Source organism: Ambystoma mexicanum, chromosome 9 (assembly GCF_040938575.1).
Source record: "Ambystoma mexicanum isolate Mex_15411 chromosome 9, UKY_AmexF1_1, whole genome shotgun sequence".
Classification (NCBI taxonomy): Eukaryota; Metazoa; Chordata; class Amphibia; order Caudata; family Ambystomatidae; genus Ambystoma; species Ambystoma mexicanum.
In genome coordinates this window covers 1553172331-1553196697 of record NC_090931.1, presented here as the reverse complement: position 1 = coordinate 1553196697, position 24367 = coordinate 1553172331, and the positions used below count along the sequence as shown (strand labels likewise).

The following is a 24367-nucleotide window of genomic DNA, read 5'->3' as shown; positions in this document are numbered from 1 at the left end:
AGGCAGCCCTGCAACCGTCTTCCTTTCTAAGCCGTGCTTTGTGTAAACTCAACAAGACAGCTCAGCAACCGTCTTCCGTTATAAACCATGCTTTGTGTAAACTCAACCAGGCAGCCCTGCAACCGTCTTCCTTTCAAAGCCGTGCTTTGTGTAAACTCAACCAAGCAGCCCTGCAACCTTCTTCATTTCTTCTGTTCTAAACCATGCTTTGTGTAAATGTGTCAGTACGATCACATTTCTTGCTTTGGCTTATTTCTACGGACAGGAGTTCCCTGTCACACCTTGTGAAAAACATTCAGCTTGAGAATCTAATGAGTGTGTGCATCCCAAGTAAACTAACCAGAGCTCTACAATTACCATCATTCGTTAAAGCAAGTGTAACCTTTCTCCTATTCCATATCAAACCTCCTACATTGTACAACTTATTTTCTGGTTCACATTTTGAACGTCCCAATTGTATTATGTGATATTTCATAATCTCTCCCTCTCTGCGTGCAGGACTGAACGATCACTTGGACATTATTTTACTACCTATGTTGCAACACATTGTGTAACCCTACTTGTGTGTAGGTTTATTTCACTCCATGCATTGAAGGTTCCCTAGCGCTGAAATATTACAGCACTTGCAGAGCTCATGTTTTGTCTTGCTAGGACAGTCTCATATCCAGACAGAGGGTGTGAGGTGGTCTCTGGAACTCTACAGCAGAATCTGCAGTGTCTCTTTTTTCCTTTTTTGTCTATGCATTTAGTAAACAATCTTCCCCTCGGCCCAGAGTCCTAGGTGTCCAGTTCTTCTTTGTATTGACATTCATGTGTTCATTCCTGATCAGCAGCCGCTTCAATACGGGTTCTTTATATTTGCCACTACACTTGTGCTTCCTCTTATCTTCACTTTAGGTCCATTTACTTAGAATGACTGATTTACTACTTCTGTTTCTTCTCTTTTTTTAGGCTTTGTTTTCCTCCCCGGTTTGGAATGTCTTAATTTGATTCATGTTCCAATAAATTCAGTGATGTTTGGGAATATGAGTCAGGGCATGCTGGGACAAGGGTCACTGCTGGAATTAGAAGCATGTCAGTTCCTTTTAACCTTCCTTTGTCCAATGCAGAGTTTACAGTCCTACCGTAATTACTTATATCTATATTCTCTCTTCTGCTGTGGGACCTTAAACCCGGTGTACTGGGGAATGGCACTGCAGCTGGAATGCCGTCGATTTAGGAGGGCTCAGCATGTTTCCAACTAACACAGACCAACCTCCCCATGTAGGATCTCGGATATCCTCCCAGGTTTAATGCCAGATCTAAGTGCTTTCCACACTCTGTGATTCCGAGGGCTTCTTCACAGAATGGATCTTCTTCTTATGGCTCTGCAAATGCGACCTCTGGGTGAAGCTTTTTCCACACTCTGTGCACTGGTATGGTCTCTCTCCAGTGTGGGATCTCTGATGTCGTTTTAGCGTTGTTGATGCAATAAAGTGCACCCCACACTCTGTGCACCCATAGGGTTTCTCCCCTGTATGTGTCCTCCGATGGCTGCTCAGAGATGATGAGTCAGTGAAGCTTTTCCTGCACTCTGTGCATTCATAGGGCTTCTCCCCAGTGTGGATTCTTCGATGCCTGATCAGAGTTAAGGAGTGGCTGAAACTTTTCTTGCACTCTGTGCACTCGTAGGGCTTCTCTCCAGTATGCGTCCTGCGGTGCCTGTTCATAGAGGAGGGGTCACTGAATCTTTTATTGCACCCTGCACATTCATATGGCTTTTTTCCAGTATGGATCCTTTGATGGCTGTACAGATGTGACTTCTGAGTGAAGCTTTTCCCACATTCAGTACACTGGTATGGCTTTTCTCCCATGTGGGTTCTCTGATGTCGCCTCAGCTTTGATGTTTGACTAAAGTGCATCCCACATTCATTGCACCCATACGGCTTCTCTCCTGTATGTGTCATTCGATGGATGTTCAGAGTTGCAGAGCGACTGAAGCTTTTCATGCACTCTGTGCACCTGTAGGGCTTCTCTCCAGTATGGATTCTTTGATGCCTGATCAGAGTTAAGGATTGACTAAAGCGTTTCTTGCACTCTGTGCATTCAAAGGGCTTCTCCCCAGTGTGCACCTTCTGATGTCTGTACAACTGTGACCTCTGTGTGAAGCTTTTCTCACACTCTGTACACTGGTATGGTCGCTCCCCTGTATGGATTTTCTGATGCTGGTACAGATTTGAGCTCTTGGTAAAGGTTTTACCACACTCTGTACAGACATAGAGTTTATTGCCCAAGTGTAAAGTTTTGTGTGTGACTAGACTGCGCCTGTTAATGAAGCACTTTCCACAGACGCTGCATGTAAATACTTTCCCCTTCGTGTGGATCATCATATGTGCCAGGAGTTGGGAGTGCTCCAGAAAGCGCTGATCGCAGTACATGCAATTTCCTGGATTCATTTGGAGGTACTTGGATGTGGTAATGGCTCCGTTTCCTGTTGACAGAAGCAAAGGTTGCAGGTATTATTTTCTTTCATTATACATCATAAATCAATAGACCTGCTGAGGGCCAGTTAGTTCTTGTTCCTAAGAACACAATGTGTGATCCTCACAGGATCGAAAGGACTACCTGGCCATCACATCACACATACCTGTGAAAAGTACAATCTTTAAACTTGACCCCAGTTCACAGCTTTATAATGTAAAATAATAAAACGGACCTCATTTGAACATTCCCACATCAGGAAATAAAAAACGGAAAAAAGTACTTGCTCTGCGAGTTCTACGTGGATTTAGAAAATATATAAGTAATGAGCACACACATAGAAGTGTGTGAGCTGCTCTACAGTGCACTGGACAGTAGGAGGGATAAGGGTTAACCTTGGGGCAAACCCTGCTTCACTCATTTGATGTATCCTAGAAAATACGATTAAATAAATGTGAAAGTTACCACTGTCTCAATGATATCCTTATTCCCACCTCCCTGCTATCACTTATTTTAATGGCCTGATAGATACCATGTAAAACACAGATGAATTTCAAGGAAGGGCTCCGAATCTCAGTTAGTTCTGACAGAGGTACACTTTTTTTAAGTTAAAATGTATAATAAAAAGACTTGATAGACTTTAATAAAAAGTCATTGAATTCAGAAAAGTTTCAAATAAACGTGTCATGGCGTTTCAACAGCATACCCTGATTTCAAGCAAAAAGGTTAATGTTTATAAAAACATTAAAACATGTCTGGAATGTTGTTAAACAAAGGAAATGTTTATTTGTAATACATTACATATATAATTAGGGTTAATACAGAGATAGTGAGTAGTCATAAAGGATTCCATGGCTAAAAGATGGACGTTGATGAATATCAAAACAAAATGAAGGAAACAAAAAATATATCCGAGTGCCTTCAGCATAAAAATGACCATGGTATCCAAAGGCAGAAATCAGTAAAGAGACAGTAGTAGTGTAAAGTGTAGAGACACAAAGAGGAACCTTAGGGTACGCCAAAGGGAAGAGACACAGAAGATGAGAATGTACCATCCAGGGCACAGAAGAAGCAAACCAGGAGAAAGCTGTGCCAGAAATACCCAGTGAAGAGTTTCAATAAGGTATTGTGCCCGACTATATCAAATGCGGCACGGAGGACAAGAAGAACCAAAATAGAAGAACGTGTGTAATGATAAGCATGCAGGATGAACTTGGATAAAGCCAATAGTGCTGTCCCCCTGAAAAGACCCGCACAAAAACCAGACTGTCAAGAAGAAAACACACCATTAAAGTTCAAATAAGAGTTGTGCATATGCCATATGTTCCTAAGTTTTAGAACAGGATGATAATAGCCACAGAGGGCACAGGTCAGATGGATCAAAGGTGCTGAGCTTAGCTTTTTTCAGAAGAGGTATAACTGTAGCTTTTTATCGGATTGGGGAAAGGTACCAGATTGGAGATAGAAATCAAGAGACAGGCGCAATAAAATACAATAAATTGGAGAATAGATTTAGTGAGGGAAGATGGTAAGGGGTCAAGAAGGCACAGCTGTAGGATTCCACCAAGAAATAAGCTGGATGATAGTCATACTCTGAGACTCCAGAAAAATGAGAAATTAATAGACGGATGGAAATTAATCCCTCGGGATCCAGTTACTTGGAGACCACAAAACATCTCTAAATTCAACACATTACAACATAAGACAATGGTAGATACTGAGATGAGCACATTACTTTCACCCATAGTCTTCAGTGTATTCCTTCAAGAACATCTAAGGAGACTTCCTTGAAAGGGGGAATAGGCAAGCCTTGTCACCCCCAGGTGCATGATGAGGCCACCCAATAAAAAAAGGGAACTTCTGCGATTGGTGAGCATCGCCTAGAGAGGGCTTGACTCACCCACTTCTAAAATAAAGAAACTTAAATCTATGAAACAAAACTATAAAAATGGGGTGTTACACGTCATTATCTTATGATACAGCTTGGTGGTGAAGCCATGTTAAGTATTTTGGCCACTAAATCTGATGCACCCTTTTGGTCAGCAGCCAATAAGATAGAGCTTCTCTCAGTTGGGGATCCAAATTAACCTAATTAATAACAGTTTGGACATCTAATTTTCTGGCCTTTGGGCTTCAGTAAGTTCAGCTAAGCTGTGGCCTCACATTCTTCAGAGAATAAATGGACTCTTCTTTTCAAGGGTATTCAATTATTAAATCTAGGAATCTTCCGATTCCAGAGTCCCAGGTCCCAATGGCCTGTGTGAGAAACCAGAAGGCACTTTCACAGCTACTGTCAAGGGATCTTTTGCTCAGGTGGCCAGGGAAGGGCCATCGCTTTTGGATCCTGACCCTGGGGAATCGAGAAGCAACGGAGGATCATCTGAGTGGAGGGGGATTGGGGAGAGAGTGCTGGATGGGGAGACATGGTATCCCCCCTTCCCTAATATATATGCACCCTTCCTTCCCTCAGCCTTCATGGGCTGTGTCCACTCATGCCCTATCTTTCCCTGTAGATACCCACCAAGTACTGAGAAGAGGAAGAGGCAACTGGGAGCAATGCACACTTCCTATGACCAACACCACTCTAGTACTGAGACGAGGAAGAGGCAACTGGGAGCAATGCACACTTCCTATTACCAACACCACTCTATTACTGAGACGAAGAAGAGGCAACTGGGAGCAATGCACACTTCCTATGGCCAACACCACTCTATTACTTAGCAGAGGAAGAGGCAACTGGGAGCAATGCACACTTCCTATGACCAACACCACTCTAGTACTGAGACGAAGAAGAGAGGTGTAAGGCCATGCAGTACTGAAGGTCAGGCATGTCCCACTAATTGAGCTCATTGTAGCCAGGCAGATCAAGACAGCAACACACACCTGAATCCCATAAGAGGGCTCAGGTGCATAAAGTTAAAAGAGGCAACCATGTGAGTAGAGAAGGAGAACCGCCGGAGTGGGGCAAGACTAGGAAGTCTGAAGACCGGCAACAATCCCAGAAGACTTGCAGGACCCGGGGAGAATGGGTCACTTGGCGTGTGCAGGACCGAGAGCCTTCAGTGTGGAAGGCAGGCAGACAGAGCTGTCTAATAGCTGAGCTGCAGGAAGCATCTCCCAGCAGAGAGAATGCGGTCAGCGTTCTTTTTGGGGACTGGGAAGCTGGCGTGTGCAAGGCTGTGCCGGAGAGAGAGCAGTGCATATGAAGTCTGATTCCCGACTTCAGAAGAGGTTAGCAGGAACAGGTGGAGCCGCCGAAGGGAGATGCGAAGAGCCGGTGAGTGTCAGGACATGGGAAGACCAGAGCTCTCCCATGGGACTCCAGGCAAGTAATGGCCCGCAAACCGAAGTGAAAGCGAACGATATTGAATGCTGAACCGAATGCTAAGTGCTATATGAGTGAAAGCACACTGTATTGAATACAGAACTGAATGCAAAGTGCTATATGAGTGAAGGCACAATATAGTGAATACCGAACTAAATGGAAACTGCTAATTTGATTATGAACAAGTGATATTGAATATCAAACGAACATTTGAAGATTAAACTGACATTGTGAATGTCGCACTGTGTATCAGCAATGTTGTGAACTGAATGAAAGCAAATGGCAAGTTGAACAATCACTTAAGTATTTGCACCACAAATGTGAGGAAGATTTATGAGCTTGTGGCAAAGCAAAAGACTGATTCAGAAAAGGGTTACACTAGCCAAAAGGAAAGCCAAGTGTGGAAAACCTAAAGTCCAAGGGCCTGTGAGGGGCTAACCAAATCTAAGGGAGAGACTTGTGGTTTCACGACCTGTAATGGGTGGGCCGTTCAGTCCGACAACAGCGCCTAGACCAAAGAGCTCTCTACTGTGAAGATCACAGACATTCTAAAGCAAGCCAAGCAGAAGCATAGATTTCCTGGCTGCATGACCTGTGATGGGTGGACCGTATGGTCTGATAACTGCACCTAGACCAAAGATCACAGACATTCTAAAACAAGTCAAGCAGAAGCATAGATTTCCTGGCTGCGTGACCTGTGATGGGTGGACCGTCTGGTCTGATAACTGCACCTAGACCAAAGATCACAGACATTCTAAAGCAAGCCAAGCAGAAGCCTAGGGTTCCTGGCTGCGTGACCTGTGGTTCCTGGCTGTGTGACCTGTGATGGGTGGACCGTATGGTCTGATAACTGTGTGCAGACCAGGGAGCCCTAAATGAGGACCAGCAAAGGACATTGTGAGTAAGCCACTGAAACACTATTGAAATCTTGGGGACGAGAACCCTGAGAATTGAAGGAGCCAAGTCTTGGGGAAAGAGAACCTCAGGATATTTCTCTTGTATTAACTGTACCATATTGAACTGGGGGAAGGGAACCTCAAGGCCTGGTTGAAAGTGTATGAGCTACACAGCTATTGGAATTCTATTGAGCCTGAGATAGAAAGCCCAAGAAGAACTTAAGCTGAGAGCAGCTGAGACTTTACTTTCAAACACTGTTTTTGTTGAGAAGAAACCCCAAACTGTGTATATTTTTAGATGTGAGGGCAAGCATAGCTTTTGACACAGACCCATTTGGACTTACAGGCACGGCTTCCCTTAGTTTTCTTTAGGCAGGTAAAATCCCTACCTCAGTTAAAGGGCAAGTTAGGCCTTACAGCATCCTGACATTTCAATCCGGGTCTTGGAAACGTGAATCATTGTCTGCGTCATCTCTCTTGATTCCATGCTTATCTCACACCAGTCAAATATGGTCCAGAAAAATGCCCCAGAATTGTGGTCTATAATACTTGTTATACTATTCTCTGATATCACTTCTGTAATGAAGATGCCAATGTCCGCAATTGTAGTTCCCATTTATAAACAAGGATATTGCTTAAATCTGTGTAATTATAGACCCATCACTCTACTTGATGTAGATAGCAAAACTGTCAAAAGAAACTGAAATATGGGCTTTCATCCATTTGAAAAAATACACGACCGGTTTCCGACGGAACATTGGTACCTCCCTAATGTGTCTATCAATCTATTCAAGCAGAAAACCACCCAACTATATGGGTTTTGTGGACTTTACCTCTGCCTTTCATACAGTTAATCGTAATACTTTGTGGAGAAAAAGTTCCACCTGGAGCCTCCCTAGTGTCTATTAAGTATATTGGTTTACTTGCATACAGAGAGTTAAGACTGAATCTTACTGGTGACACAGCAGACAACTTCTCCACATATCGTGGACTCAGGCAGGGACGCATGTTGGCACCCTGCCTTTTTAATATCTATATTTCTGACATGGGCAAGTTCTTGGAATGGTCTAGTTTGCAGCGCCTCGATTTGGCGATCTTCGCCTGTTATGATTAGTGTATACGGACAACATAGTCCTAATGGATCACTCACCAATTGGACTACAGAGGCTTTTAGTAGCCCTGAATAGTTATGCGAAAGCCAACAACTTAACAATGAATAAAACTGAAAGCAAGGTGTTGGGACTTTCCAACACGCAACAGAGGACGCGTTTTAGGTGGTGCGGTGGTGTGCCCTTAGAAGATGTGACACATTTCACCTATTGGGGTAAGAACAAGGCAGCAACAAGGGGCGTTCTACATTCTAAAGCTGACAAAATAATACCAACAATGAAAAAAACAGAACAATAAATTGTACTGATCATTAAATATTATAATTGCAAATCATCTATAGCACAGAAACTATCTTACTTTTAATTTTAACAACTTGGGCTTGGCGTGATCGAGGCCAGAATGTTGAGGAGCGTGTTTAGCTTCCTACTAGATCCTACTGATCCCTTAACAGTGATCCGCTATGAATTGGGCGTGCTCTCCTTAAAGGCTGGAGCATTGTCGAACTTGCTAGTTCTGTATAGCAAACGATTACTGCCCCCCAAGAACTTACTGTACATAGACCTACATGAATGCTATAGGGGTCACAGTGCTGACATTGATGGTGGATGGATTGAAACATGTAATACGATCTTACAACAACTCGAGGGTAGTAAAGACATATTGGGGTTGACCCCACATCTTGTAAAGAAAAGGTCTATGGGAGCAAGATTGGATACACACAAGAGAATGAACTATCCAGGTGTAAGCTTTACTTTGATGTTGCCCATGAACACAAAAAAGAGGCGCGTTGCCCATTATCTTATTACGTTCCCTGAAGCTAAGTGGAGGCAACAGTCCGTTTCAATGTATTACTCACCAAAGAAATACTACACATTAGGGATACAATAGAACACCCATCTCCATTTAGTTGCAACTGAAACTTTAAATAATCTCTCGTTAGGAGGCCCTGCTCTGCTTGACCTTAGGCTTTCATGTATTTATTTATTTACTGGGTACTTGTAGCGCGCCTATACAGCAAATGGTGTTTCAAGGATCACATATTTTGGAAAATAGGTTTACAACATTGCCTTTGTGGAAAGAGATTTATTATGGTCATGTATGTTTTTGTGGATCAACACCCCTTTAACCTTGGCTGCACTTTGATTTTTAAAGCATGTAAAATGCATTGAGTAAGGAGAGATGGAGGCTTTGTAATAATTGTAAGATTTTATTGTCTTAGGTACATATGCTATATTTGTTTAAACAATTGGTCAGGGCCGCTCCAGATGAATCAACAACAATAGAACACACTGACAATTCAATAGAGTTTCAAGCAAAAAATGACATTTTGTGTATTAATATAGACAAATTGATGAACTTAACATACAGTAAAAGCATAGTGAACCCAACACATTCATAACTGAAAACAAAACAATGTGCTAAACAGATTGGTACACTTTTCAATCATCTGGTGATTTTCAAAGTAGACCCTTGTATTTCCAAGGGGTTATAGTGGAACAATATAGAATTAAACATGAAATATTTTCTGCTTAATTGGCATACTGAAACAGAGAGTCGACACAATAGTGTTTAGGCCTATTGCATTTGGGTAGCTCCAGGTAGAACGGCCTTCATCAGGAGAAGAATTCTGGTATAGGTTCCTCACAACCTGTGGTATGGATCTATAACAAAAATAAATGTGTAACATTGAGTGTTCTGTAGCCGGGATACACATATAAAAAGAAGCTCTTTAAGTAGCTAAGGTCTAATACCCAAGGCGATATAAATCTTACCGTGCTGTAATGTTGTAGCACAGGAAGTTAGATGATGCCACCAAACAGGTGGTATTTCCAAAACACAACCAAAGTCAGTGCGTGAAACTGTTAGGAATTCAGTGAGTGCCTGTAAAAAATGCACAGGCAGAAAAAGGTGATTACTCCCAACATTTCTACTGTTTTACAACAGGGCAGTCTGTCTGCCCAGAGGCCGAGGTAAGGAAAAACACTTACCCTGCATAAATGGAAGATGTAGAGTCTACGGGGCCGTCAGTGGGAGCTTCCATATGGTAATTCCATATTAGCAAGATATGAGCCTGCTACAGCATCACTGCTGTCAGGTTTGAATGACTGTTAAAATGGATTTCTGTGCTTTGACCTGGTGGGCAGAGGCTCAGAAGGCCAGCCTAGTTTCTTGGAGCAGGGTAGCCTTCTGGACAAGCTAGACCAATCAAGGTAGCATTGGCAGCGGTCAAGACTAGGGGCCTCATTACGAGGATGTAGGTAACCATGCCGCTTTTTGCCGCATGGCTACCTCCATACCGGGTACCGGGTTCCCTGAATGGGGAAATACCGGGCCATTCCGACCTTGGAGGGCCCGGTATTTCCCCATTCAGGGAACCCGGACCCAGTACATCCCCAATACCATTCGAGCACCCATAGGGCTCAATGGGAATGGGGAGCATGCTAACAACGGGCCCGTTAGCATGCTGGGCCGCTCACGGGACCCGCTAAGGATGTCTGGTAAAACCAGGCGTCCTTAGCGGGTCCCGCGAGCAGACTCCTAATGGGCCGGTAGAGGGATAACGGGGCCGGCAACCCTACCGGCCCCCTTATCTCTCTACCGCATACCTCGTAATAAGGCCCTAGGTCTCAGGAGGGGTGAGGGTGATCGAAAGCCCACAATAAGCACACACAGTAAACAACACCACAAATTACTCTGCCAGGTGTATATATCAAAAATACATATGCATTTATTAAAGGCCTTTTTAATCAAACACAAAGCAAATCTCAGCAGTATTAACAAAACCAACAAAATACGAACTATTAAACATATATACAGTCACCAATGGCCTAAAAGGGAAGAGTACACAGTATAGATCCACAACCTCTTCTGAATGCCTCATCTGCAGGCTATCTCACTTCCCTAGCCATTCCCTTACTGTGGCTACTATCTATCGGCCACATGGTCAGATTTCCTCCTTCCTCTTTGAGTGGGCGGACCTCTCCGCCTCACTCCTGGCCTCAACTACTCAATTCCTCCTTCTTAGAGACTTCAACATCCACCTGGATGCCTCCTGTCCTCCCTCTGGACTCTTTCGCGACCTCTGCAACTCTCTCTCACGCACTATTCTCCCCTCTGGCACAACTCACTCTACAGGGCACACACTTGATGCTCTGATCTCCTCAGACCTGCCCCCCTCTGTCCCTCTCACCACTCCTCTCTCCTGGAGTGATCACTTTCTCCACTCCTCCCACCTCACCCTCCCTACCCCTCAGGCAAAGCCACTTCCATCACTGCCACCCACCTTCTCGGTCATCCGACCCATGAAGCACATGTCAGCTGAGGCTTTTGCCGCAACCTTCTCACTCCCCCTCCCCCCCATCACCCTCTGGCTGACTCTCATCCTGACACAGCCCTCTCCACGCTCCACTCTGCTATATCTGATACTCTGGATATCCTTGCCCCTGTCATGAGAATCCGTCTGAAGCCCAAAGCCAAGTGCAACTCCTGGTTCGATTCAGACCTCGTCACCCTAAAACGCAAATGTGTAGGGTGGCCGAGAGGAAATGGCGTGCTTCATGTACATCCTCTGACAAGCTGGCCTGCCGCCTGCTGCAAAGGCAATACCGGCTCTCTGTCCTAACCAAGAAGAGAGTGCATATCCAAGCCTGTGTCTCTGCGGCATCTAACAACTCATCTGAACTCTTTAAAATCTGCAAGGAACTGGGCAATCCTGCTGCAGTCTCCACCTCTCCTGTCCCCTCCCAGGCCCTCTGTACAGCATTGGCTTCTCACTTCATCTCTAAAACTCAGGACACCCTGTCCTCTTTCCCCTCCTAAACCCTCTGCCGAGCCCTCCTGCCCGGCTAACTATCGCCCAATCTCCATCACTCCCTTCCTGGCCAAGCTCCTGGAGAAACTGGCCATCTCCCATTTTAATCTCCACACTGAATCTGTTGGTTGTCTTCATCACCATTAGTCTGGCTTCAGAGCTGCCAGAAGCACGCAAACTGCTCTCCTGAACATCCATGAAGACCTGCTCTCCAACCTTGACTCTAACACCCCTTGCGTCCTCATCCTGCTTGATCTCTCTTCTGCCTTTGACACTCAACCATGCCATCCTGCTCAACCGTCTCCATGATAACCTTGGTAACTGGGTCAGGCTCTGGCGTGGCTGACTTCTTTCCACTCCGACTGACCCTCCCAGGTCCAACTGGGGGCCTTCCACGTTGCTATCTTTTTCTCTACCTGTGGGTCCCCCAGGGGTCTAACCTCTCTCCCTGGCTTTTCAATCAATACCTGGCACTCCTGGCCCACCACATAGCCGCTCTCTGCCCCAACTTTCAGTGCTATGCGGATGACACCCAGCTCATCTTCAGGCTACCCTCGGCCTCCTCCTCTACTTCCCTCATCTCTGACTGTCTGTCTACTATCCAGAAGTGGTGTGCTGCCAATGACCTCTGCCTTAATGCCAGTAAGACTGAGATTCTCCACATCGGCACACCCGCTCCCTCCTTTCCTGTAGCTCTCTGGCCGGCCTTTCTTGGCCCTCTCCCTGTTCCCACCTGCAAGGCTAAAAACCTCGGGGTCATCTTCGACTCTACACTCTCCTTCTCTCCTCATATCTCTGACGCCTCTATGAAGTCACACTACCAGCTGCACCTCCTCAGAGGTATTCTTCCTTTCCCCAGAAGCTCACTGTCTCCAAAGCTCTGGTTCTCCCTAGGCTGGACTATTGCAACAGCCTCTTTCTAAATCTGCCTGCTTCTAACCTCCGCCCCCTGCAACTTATCCAGAACAGAACTGTGAGACTTGTCCTTGGCCTCAAGCCCAGGGATCGTATCTCTCCAGGACTGAAATCTCTGCACTGGCTCCCAGTGGCTGCGAGGATTAAGTTCAAAACCCTCTGTATCATCCACAAGGCCTTATGGGGCCTCAACACATTCAACTCTCTCTTCCTAAATACCTTCCTTCTCGATATCTTCGCTCATCCGCCTCAAACTCCCTCAGGGTAAGTCGCTTCTCGAAGCAACAAATTGGTGGTAGATCTCTTTCTTCGGCTGTGGCCCCCCTCTCGAACAGCCTTCCTGCCTCCCTGAAACTTGAGGAGAATCATCTTTGGTTCCGGAAGCACCCTGAAACTGCACTGATTACCGGGCCACCCTCTAATCTCGGGGCCCAGGTCCCCTCCCCACCAGTTGCACTCCTGCGCTGCCTTCCCAGCAACCCCCACGGTTGGGGACTGTTTTCTGTAGCCCTACAGTCCCACTACCAGCACTTGACAACTGACATCTGCACGTACCCTTGCACTTGCCACCTGCTGGCCGTACTTTTACTTATTGTTATTTATTCTATTATTCCATGTATTGCACTGTCCCCCCCCCTGCACTTTCCCCCTTCACTTGCGCAATCTGAATGACACCTGGCCTAGTAGGATCATCTTCTGTCTGTTCCCCCTCCCTTGCCTCGTCGCGCCTTGAAACACTTGTGTATAGGCGCATTATAAATGACATATGATATATCATATCATATCATACACAGATATGCTATATTTTACATATACAATAAACCATTTTGTGCAAAATTCAGACCCCAATCATGAATTTGGTCATTTCAGAGAGAGGATCTACTATCAGAGGAAGGAAAAATGGAGAAAAGACCCCAGCAGTGACAGATTAATTTGGGAGTTCAAACCCCAGAATTGATTCAGAATCGATTCAGTTAATCGCAGAGGTAAAACATATAGGGCCTCATTACGAGTCCGGCGGTAACCGCAGCGGTAAAACCGCCTGGTTACTGCTGGACCCGTATTACCATTCCGCCTCCGTGATTCCTGGAATTACCGGGGCATTACAACCCCGGTTTCCCGGGAATCACAGAGGCAGAATGGTGTTAATCCCCATTCCCATTGAGTCCTATGGGACTCAATGGGAATGGGGATCGAATGGGGATCATGGAAACACCGGCAGCATCTCGTAATGCTGGCGGTGTTTCCTCGTCCGCCTGCAGGCGGGCGGTGTTAAACCCGCCAGGTCAGACCTGGCGGGAACATCACCTCCCGCCTGCAGGAGTTGCGATCGCCTGGCATTGAAACAACGGTGGCAGCGGGTTTACCGCCACCGTTGTTTCCATACCGGGCGATTTGTAATGAGGCCCATAAACATTGAAATGGGCCTTGGCACTAGAGTATATTTAAGAGTTCAGGTTCACTCCCATGCAGCGAAAAGCAAACTGGAATGCAATTAATTCCCAGAAAAGGCCTCAATTGTCCAGGACAGAAACTTCACTCTGCCATTTGTAGGGGAGTGGGAGGAGGAGACACACAGGTGGCATTCTTTTGGCTATAAAATGTATTTGTTTTGAAAAATAGAAAACCCCAACTTTCCCTACCTTCCAAGAGGGGTTTCTCTCCCTCAACCAAAAACACTAAGGAGACTGTCAGGATGTCCAGGAAAATAAAAAGTCCCCCCGTCCTGCGTGAGAAACATATTTCCTTCCCTTAGAATTTTAACTAAACTAAAGGATTGGTGAGCCTTCTGGGTGCAGAAGAATGGCTCACTTATTCTGGAGAGTGGACTCCGTTTCCAGTGAAACAAGGGACTGTTCCAAGAGGGAATGACTCCCTTCCCCAGGTCACAATCCTTTTCCAACGTGAAAACAAAGTTCCAAGTAAAAAGTCTTAAAGAGGACTAAAGGTTATTGGTTTAACTCAAAGTTCAAAGTCCCAAAACTTCAGCATTCCTTTTGACCATGGTTACTAATTTTTCTGTGGGATCCCTGGAGAGTCCCCCCTCTCCAGGTGATCTGCTTCTATTCCAGGAGGCATGACTCTCTTCCCCCTGGATCTTATTCAGAGTTCTTTCTCTGTGGTGTCTCATGCGTAACATCAGATGTGAGGTCTTTTCAGAACCCAGGGGTATAGCTCTCTTCCCCTGGATCTTATAGTGGGGTGTCTCTTGTGCAGCATCAGATGTGAGGTCTTTCCAGCACCCGGGGGTATGGCTCTCTTCCCCTGGATCTTATAGTGGGGTGTCTCATGCGTAACATCAGATGAGAGGTCTTTTCAGCACCCGGGGGTATGGCTCTCTTCCCCTGGATCTTATAGTGGGGTGTCTCTTGTGCAGCATCAGATGTGAGTTCTTTTCAGCACCCGGGGGTATGGCTGTCTTCCCCTGGATCTTATAGTGGGGTGTCTCTTGCGCAACATCAGATGCGAGGTCTTTTCAGCACCTGGGGGTATGGCTCTCTTCCCCTGGATCTTATAGTGGGGTGTCCCATGCGCCACAACAGATGTGAGGTGTTTCCAGCACCCGGGGAAATGGCCTCCTTCCCCTGGATCTTATATTGGGGTGTCTCTTGCGCAGCATCAGATGTGAGGTCTTTTCAGCACCCGGGGGTATGGCCTCCTTCCCCTGGATCTTATATTGGGGTGTCTCTTGCTCAGCATCAGATGTGAGGTCTTTTCAGCACCCGGGGGTATGGCTCTCTTCCCCTGGATCTTATAGTGGGGTGTCTCTTCCGCAGCATCAGATGTGACGTCTTTCCAGCACCCGGGGGTATGGCTCTCTTCCCCTGGATCTTATAGTGGGGTGTCTCTTGTGCACCATCAGATGTGAGGTCTTTTCAGCACCCGGGGGTATGGCCTCCTTTCCCTGGATCTTATAGTGGGGTGTCTCTTGTGCAGCATCAGATGTGAGGTCTTTTCAGCACCCGGGGGTATGGCCTCCTTCCCCTGGATCTTATATTAGGGTGTCTCTTGCGCAGCATCAGATGTGACGTCTTTCCAGCACCCGGGGGTATGGCCTCCTTCCCCTGGATCTTATAGTGGGGTGTCTCTTGCGCAGCATCAGATATGAGGTGTTTCCAGCACCCGGGGGTATGGCTCTCTTCCCCTGGATCTTATAGTGGGGTGTCTCATGCACAACATCAGATGTGAGGTGTTTCCAGCACCCGGGGGTATGGCCTCCTTCCCCTGGATCTTATAGTGGGGTGTCTCTTGCGCAGCAGCAGATGTGAGTTCTTTCCAGCACCCGGGGGTATGGCTCTCTTCCCCTGGATCTTATAGTGGGGTGTCTCATGCGTAACATCAGATGTGAGGTGTTTCCAGCACCCGGGAGTATGGCTCTCTTCCCCTGGATCTTATAGTGGGGTGTCTCTTGTGCAGCATCAGATGTGAGTTCTTTTCAGCACCCGGGGGTATGGCTCTCTTCCCCTGGATCTTATAGTGGGGTGTCTCTTGCTCACCATCAGATGTGAGGTCTTTTCAGCACCCGGGGGTATGGCTCTCTTCCCCTGGATCTTATAGTGGGGTGTCTCATGCACAACATCAGATGTGAGGTCTTTCCAGCACCCGGGGGTATGGCTCTCTTCCCCTGGATCTTATAGTGGGGTGTCTCTTGCGCAGCATCAGATGTGAGGTCTTTTCAGCACCCGGGGGTATGGCTCTCTTCCCCTGGATCTTATAGTGGGGTGTCTCTTGTGCAGCATCAGATGTGAGGTCTTTTCAGCACCCGGGGGTACGTCTCTCTTCCCCTGGATCTTATAGTGGGGTGTCTCTTGCGCAGCATCAGATGTGAGGTCTTTCGGGCACCGGGGGTATGGCCTCCTTCTCCTGGATCTTATAGTGGGGTGTCTCTTGTGCAGCATCAGATGTGAGGTCTTTCCAGCACCCGGGGGTATGGCTCTCTTCCCCTGGATCTTATAGTGGGGTGTCTCATGCGTAACATCAGATGTGAGGTGTTTCCAGCACCCGGGAGTATGGCTCTCTTCCCCTGGATCTTATAGTGGGGTGTCTCTTGCGCAGCATCAGATGTGAGGTCTTTTCAGCACCCCGGGGTATGGCTCTCTTCCCCTGGATCTTATAGTGGGGTGTCTCTTGCGCAGCATCAGATGTGAGGTCTTTTCAGCACCCGGGGGTATGGCTCTCTTCCCCTGGATCTTATAGTTGGGTGTCTCTTGCGCAGCATCAGATGTGAGGTCTTTTCAACACCCGGGGGTATGGCCTCCTTCCCCTGGATCTTATAGTGGGGTGTCTCTTGCGCAGCATCAGATGTGAGGTGTTTCCAGCACCCGGGGGTATGGCCTCCTTCCCCTGGATCTTATAGTGGGATGTCTCATGCGTAACATCAGATGTGAGGTCGTTCCAGCACCCGGGGGTATGGCCTCCTTCCCCTGGATCTTATAGTTGGGTGTCTCTTGTGCAGCATCAGATGTGAGTTCTTTCCAGCACCCGGGGGTATGGCCTCCTTCCCCTGGATCTTATAGTGAGGTGTCTCTTGCGCAGCATCAGATGTGAGTTCTTTCCAGCACCCGGGGGTATGGCTCTCTTCCCCTGGATCTTATAGTGGGGTGTCTCTTGCGCAGTATCAGATGTGAGGTGTTTCCAGCACCCGGGGGTATGGCTCTCTTCCCCTGGATCTTATAGTGGGGTGTCTCATGCGCCACAACAGATGTGAGGTGTTTCCAGCACCCGGGGGAATGGCCTCCTTCCCCTAGATCTTATAGTGGGGTGTCTCATGCACAACATCAGATGTGAGGTCTTTTCAGCACCCAGGGGTATGGCTCTCTTCCCCTGGATCTTATAGTGGGGTGTCTCTTGCGCAGTATCAGATGTGAGGTGTTTCCAGCACCCGGGGGTATGGCTCTCTTCCCCTGGATCTTATAGTGGGGTGTCTCATGCGTCACAACAGATGTGAGGTGTTTCCAGCACCCGGGGGAATGGCCTCCTTCCCCTGGATCTTATAGTGGGGTGTCTCATGCACAACATCAGATGTGAGGTCTTTTCAGCACCCAGGGGTATGGCTCTCTTCCCCAGAATCTTATAGTGGGGTGTCTCTTGCGCAGTATCAGATGTGAGGTGTTTCCAGCACCCGGGGGTATGGCTCTCTTCCCCTGGATCTTATAGAGGGGTGTCTCATGCGTAACATCAGATGTGAGGTCTTTTCAGCACCCGGGGGTATGTCTCTCTTCCCCTGGATCCTATAGTGGGGTGTCTCATGCACAACATCAGATGTGAGGTGTTTCCAGCACCCGGGGGTATGGCTCTCTTCCCCTGGATCTTATAGTGGGGTGTCTCTTCCGCAGCATCAGATGTGAGGTCTTTTGAGCACCCAGGGGTACGGCTCTCTTCCCCTGGATCTTATAGTGGCGTGTCTCTTGCGCAGCATCAGATGTGAGTTCTTTCCAGCACCCGGGGGTATGGCTCTCTTCCCCTGGATCTTATAGTGGGGTGTCTCTTGCGCAGAATCAGATGTGAGGTCTTTCGGGCACCGGGGGTATGGCTCTCTTCCCCTGGATCTTATAGTGGGCTGTCTCTTGCGCAGCATCAGATGTGAGGTCTTTCGGGCACCGGGGGTATGGCTCTCTTCCCCTGGATCTTATAGTGGGGTGTCTCTTCCGCAGCATCAGATGTGAGGTCTTTTCAGCACCCGGGGGTATGGCTCTCTTCCCCTGGATCTTATAGTGGGGTATCTCTTGCACAACATCAGATGTGAGGTCTTTTCAGCACCCGGGGGTATGGCCTCCTTCCCCTGGATCTTATAGTGGGGTATGGCCTCCTTCCCCTGGATCTTATAGTGGGGTGTCTCTTGTGCAGCATCAGATGTGAGGTCTTTTCAGCACCTGGGGGTATGTCTCTCTTCCCCTGGATCTTATAGTGGGGTGTCTCTTCCGCAGCATCAGATGTGAGGTGTTTCCAGCACCCGGGGGTATGGCTCTCTCCCCCTAGATCTTATAGTGGGGTGTCTCTTGCCTAACATCAGATGTGAGGTCTTTTCAGCACCCGGGGGAATGGCTTTCTTCCCCTGGATCTTATAGTGGGGTGTCTCTTGCGTAACATCAGGTGTGAGGTCTTTTCAGCACCCGGGGGTATGACCTCCTTCCCCTGTATCTTATAGTGGGGTGTCTCTTGCGCAGCATCAGATGTGAGGTGTTTCCAGCACCCGGGGGTATGGCCTCCTTCCCCTAGATCTTATAGTGGGGTGTCTCTTGCGCAACATCAGATGTGAGGTGTTTCCAGCACCCGGGGGTATGGCCTCCTTCCCCTGGGTCTTATAGTGGGGTGTCTCTTGCGCAGCATCATATGTGAGGTCTTTTCAGCACCCGGGGGTATGGCCTCCTTCCCCTGGATCTTATAGTTGGGTGTCTCTTGCGCAGCATCAGATGTGAGTTCTTTCCAGCACCCGGGGGTATGGCTCTCTTCTCCTGGATCTTATAGTGGGTTGTCTCTTGCGCAGCATCAGATGTGAGGTCTTTTCAGCACCCAGGGGTATGGCCTCCTTCCCCTAGATCTTATAGTGGGGTGTCTCATGCATAACATCAGATGTGAGGTGTTTCCAGCACCCCGGGGGTATGGCCTCCTTCCCCTGGATCTTATATTGGGGTGTCTCTTGCGCAGCATCAGATGTGAGGTGTTTCCAGCACCCTGAGGGTATGGCCTCCTTCCCCTGGATCTTATAGTGGGGTGTCTCTTGCGCAGCATCAGATGTGAGGTGTTTTCAGCACCCGGGGGATGGCTCTCTTCTGCTGGATCTTATAGTGGGGTGTCTCTTGCGCAGCATCAGATGTGAGGTCTTTTCAGCACCCGGAGGAATGGCTCTCTTCCCCTGGATCTTATAGTGGGGTGTCTCTTGTGCAGAATCAGATGTGAGGTCTTTCCATCACCCGGGGGTATGGCTCTCTTTCCCTGGATCTTATAGTGGGGTGTCTCTTGCGCAGCAGCAGATGTGAGGTCTTTCGGGCACCGGGGGTATGGCTCTCTTCCCCTGGATCTTATAGTGGGGTGTCTCTTCTGCAGCATCAGATGTGAGGTCTTTCCAGCACCCGGGGGTATGGCCTCCTTCCCCTGGATCTTATAGTGGGGTGTCTCATGCACAACATCAGATGTGAGTTCTTTCCAGCACCCAGGGGTATGGCCTCCTTCCCCTGGATCTTATAGTGGGGTGTCTCTTGCGCAGCAGCAGATGTGAGTTCTTTCCAGCACCCGGGGGTATGGCTCTCTTCCCCTGGATCTTATAGTGGGGTGTCTCTTGCGCAGAATCAGATGTGAGGTCTTTCCAGCACCCGGGGGTATGGCTCTCTTTCCCTGGATCTTATAGTGGGGTGTCTCTTGCGCAGCATCAGATGTGAGGTCTTTCGGGCACCGGGGGTATGGCTCTCTTCCCCTGGATCTTATAGTGGGGTGTCTCTTGTGAAGCATCAGATGTGAGGTCTTTTCAGCACCCGGGGGTATGGCTCTCTTCCCCTGGATCTTATAGTGGGGAGTCTCTTGCGCAGCATCAGATGTGAGGTCTTTCGGGCACCGGGGGTATGGCTCTCTTCCCCTGGATCTTATAGTGGGGTGTCTCTTGCGCAGCATCAGATGTGAGGTCTTTCGGGTACTGGGGGTATGGCTCTCTTCTGCTGGATCTTATAGTGGGGTGTCTCTTGCGCAGCATCAGATGTGAGGTCTTTCGGGTACTGGGGGTATGGCTCTCTTCTGCTGGATCTTATAGTGGGGTGGCTCTTCCGCAGCATCAGATGTGAGGTCTTTTCAGCACCCGGGGGTATGGCTCTCTTCCCCTGGATCTTATAGTGGGGTGTCTCTTTCGCAGCATCAGATGTGAGGTCTTTTCAGCACCCGGGGGTACGTCTCTCTTCCCCTGGATCTTACAGTGGGGTGTCTCATGCGTAACATCAGATGTGAGTTCTTTTCAGCACCTGGGGGTATGGCTCTCTTCCCCTGGATCTTATAGTGGGGTGTCTCTTGTGCAGCATCAGATGTGAGTTCTTTTCAGCACCCGGGGGTATGGCTCTCTTCCCCTGGATCTTATAGTGGGGTGTCTCTTGTGCAGCATCAGATGTGAGGTCTTTCGGGCACCGGGGGTATGGCCTCCTTCCCCTGGATCTTATAGTGGGGTGTCTCATGCGTAACATCAGATGTGAGTTCTTTTCAGCACCCGGGGGTATGGCCTCCTTCCCCTGGATCTTATAGTGGGGTGTCTCTTGCACAACATCAGATGTGAGGTCTTTTCAGCACCCGGGGGTATGGCTCTCTTCCCCTGGATCTTATAGTGGGGTGTCTCTTGCGCAACATCAGATGTGAGGTCTTTTCAGCACCCGGGGGTATGGCTCTCTTCCCCTGGATCTTATAGTGGGGTGTCTCTTGCGCAGCATCAGATGTGAGGTGTTTCCAGCACCCGGGGGTATGGCTCTCTTCCCCTGGATCTTATAGTGGGGTGTCTCTTGTGCAGCATCAGATGTGAGGTGTTTCCAGCACCCGGGGGTATGGCTCTCTTCCCCTGGATCTTATAGTGGGGTGTCGCTTGCGCAGCAGCAGATGTGAGTTCTTTCCAGCACCCGGGGTATGGCTCTCTTCCCCTGGATCTTATAGTGGGGTGTCTCATGCTTAACATCAGATGTGAGTTCTTTTCAGCACCCGGGGGTATGGCTCTCTTCCCCTGGATCTTATAGTGGGGTGTCTCTTGCGCAACATCAGATGTGAGGTCTTTTCAGCACCCGGGGGTATGGCTCTCTTCCCCTGGATCTTATAGTGGGGTGTCTCTTCTGCAGCATCAGATGTGAGGTCTTTTCAGCACCCGGGGGTAGGGCTCTCTTCCCCTGGATCTTATAGTGGGGTGTCTCTTGCGCAACATCAGATGTGTGGTCTTTTCAGCACCGGGGGTATGGCTCTCTTCCCCTGGATCTTATAGTGGGGTATCTCATGCTTAACATCAGATGCGAGGTCTTTCCAGCACCCGGGGGTATGGCTCTCTTCCCCTGGATCTTATAGTGGGGTGTCTCATGCTTAACATCAGATGTGAGTTCTTTTCGGCACCCGGGGGTATGTCTCTCTTCCCCTGGATCTTATAGTGGGGTGTCGCTTGCGCAGCATCAGATATGAGGTCTTTTCAGCACCCGGGGGTATGGCTCTCTTCCCCTGGATCTTATAGTGGGGTGTCTCTTGCGCAGCATCAGATGTGAGTTCTTTCCAGCACCCGGGGTATGGCTGTCTTCCCCTGGATCTTGCCAGGCTTCTCACGATGCCACAGGAAATTAAACCCTTTCTGCTGACTCTTCTCCAGCTTCCTGCAAAAAAGGGGGACTGACTCTCCAGCCTCTTGTAACAGGAGGAATGGCTCCTTTCTCAGGCTACTCACAATGTGTGAGAAAGCTGAGGGTATGATATGATAGGGTATTTATAACGCGCTTAATACCTAGAGGTTTCTAAGCGCGGACCTTGGGATCAAACCCGAGTTGCTTCCTGTCGTCTTGCTTTCAAGGCGAGCACATTGCCCCTGAGCTATCCCTCCCAAGAATATGAGTATTCTCACTCATACGCCGCTTGGATACCATGCACATGTGGCCAGGGAAAGGCCATCACTCTTGGATCCTGACCCTAGGGACGGAGAAGTGAGGGAGAATCACCTGGTTGGAGGGACTTGAGGATTGAGATTGAGGTGCCCTTGGGTGAGACATGGTATCCCCCTTGACCCTATTGACAACCAACCTAAACCCCCACACCACCGTCCCCCCACCCAACCACCCCAACCTTTATGGGCTATTGTAAGCCAGTTCCCCTATTTTTTCCACATGTGATACTTGACAGAAATGGAGTGATGAAGATTCAACTAAGAGTGATGAAGACTACTCCTTTTCACCACTTTGGTACTGGGACAAATAAGATGCCTGCCAGGAACTGCGAGGGTCTGGCATGTCCCTTTAATTGTGGTCAGGCAGGGCTAATCAGACGTGTATAAAGGGAGACCATCCCAGCAAGGACGAGAGCTACAGGGAGACCTGGGTGTGGAGAAGCAGCAGGAGACCCTTGTAAGGAAGCAGCAGTGGTGGCCCAGGAGAAAGAACTGGTATTAGTATACTTGATCGTGGCCCAATTGACCTTTTCCGAATTGACTGAATGCTTTTGTTTGAATTCTTTGGGAATTTCGGTCAATTTTTATTAAATATATATGTGGGGTGGGGTAAGGGAATAGGTTTTGGTGGAGGGAGGTAGGGGGTCAGGAGTGTCTCCCCCCGTATTTTTAAAAAAAAAGAACACTTTTTGTTTGGTCAAATTGGAAAAGGTCAATTTTTTTCAATCAAATAAACCTATACCAAAGAACCAGGATGCTGGCAGAAGTCCCAGAGGACTTGTGGGACCCGATGGGAGTGGCCTTCGTATTTACCGCAAGCCTGGGAGCCGCCAAAACTCAGCGTGAGCAGCAGGAGCTGCTGGGGGAGCCCGAAACACTGAGGATGCTGTCTGCTTCCAAAAAGAAGCATCAGAGGTGCCGGTGTGAAGGAGGAAACACGTGTCGAACGATTAGAGTTTGCACCAGCGGGTTTCCCAGCTTCAGGAGGCGAAAGTCATGAGAACCCCCGGGAGGACGCAAAGAAGGCTGGTGAGTGTCAGAAAGGCACCCTGCACCGGAGAGCTCCTAGAGGACCACAATTGAGTAACGGTCTGTGGAAGTAAGCAATTGAGCCCACATTGAATACCGAACTAAATGGAAATTTAACATTAAAGCGAACAAGTGTACATTGAATACTGAACTTAATAAAGCAATATAAAAACGCATTGAACTCTGAACTGGCATTGAACAATATCGAACATATGTTGTACAACGAATTAACCCAAATTTTGAAGTCAAATATATTACAGGCTGAGGGAAGCCAAACAGTGAACCTTATGAGTAAATGTAGGGTGGCAAGGCTACAGTTTGGCAAGGGGTGTGATAGATAGTGGCAGAGCCATGAGGCAATCAAGGAGAAGCCAGAGGATCACAGAGTACACCCTATGCCAAGAGGCCAACAAAAGGAACCCAGTGAAAATGGCTTATTGCACAGGAGCCAGTGCCAAGGAACCTGCGTGTGTGCGCTAAGGAGTCCAGGGGCCCTGGTTGCGCGACCTGTAATGGGTGGACCGTGTGTCTAACAACTGCGCCAGCATGGTGAAATATAAGGACGGGGAACAACCGCATAAGGAGACCACTGCATGCAAACTGGGGAAGGCATCCAGAATGAAGGTCAGGTTGAGCTGGTGTGTTGTTAAGACTCTTTTCTTTGAAAACCTAAGGGACTGCACTTGTTGTCTTGGGACCAGAGGCTCAAGACCCTTTTGTTTTGGATTGTGTTACTTGAAAATTGGGGGAGGGAACCCCAAGGATTGGTTCTGAACTATATCACTTTGAACTGGAGAAAGGTAAACTGTGAGACTTTTTCATGGAACTTTCTTACACTTGGGGAAGGGGAGCTGAAAGAAAGCTGTGAGCTGGAAAAAGTTAAACACTTTTTCCTTTGACTGACATCCCTACACATTTGTTAGCTTTATTTGTGAGGGCAAGGATAGGTTTTGGACACACAGACTTTAAGTTGAACTCTTGGACTCAGACTTCCCCTATTTTCGTTCAGGTAGGGAAATCCCACCCTAGCATAGGGCAAGTTAAGCTTTCAAACAGCCTGACATTGAAGTTAGTAAAGATCTTTTGTTTGAACTTGAAGTCTGTTGTCTGTGTCATACTTCATGATGTCGTCACAGATGCCAGAGGAAATTACCCCTTCCCCTGGTCTTTCCTCAAGCTTCTCTGCTGCTCGTATAGCAGACCTGGCCAACTATCTATTT

The 24367-nt window shown here is 48.2% G+C and overlaps 1 protein-coding gene across 1 annotated transcript; it reads right to left on the bottom strand.

Annotated features, from left to right (window-relative positions):
- Positions 1–1301: 1301 nt before the first annotated feature.
- Positions 1302–2435, bottom strand: LOC138487587 (zinc finger protein 135-like). The gene has a single exon (XM_069614057.1). The coding sequence runs from the start codon at positions 2433–2435 to the stop codon at positions 1302–1304; it is 1134 nt and encodes a 377-aa protein (XP_069470158.1).
- Positions 2436–24367: the final 21932 nt, after the last annotated feature.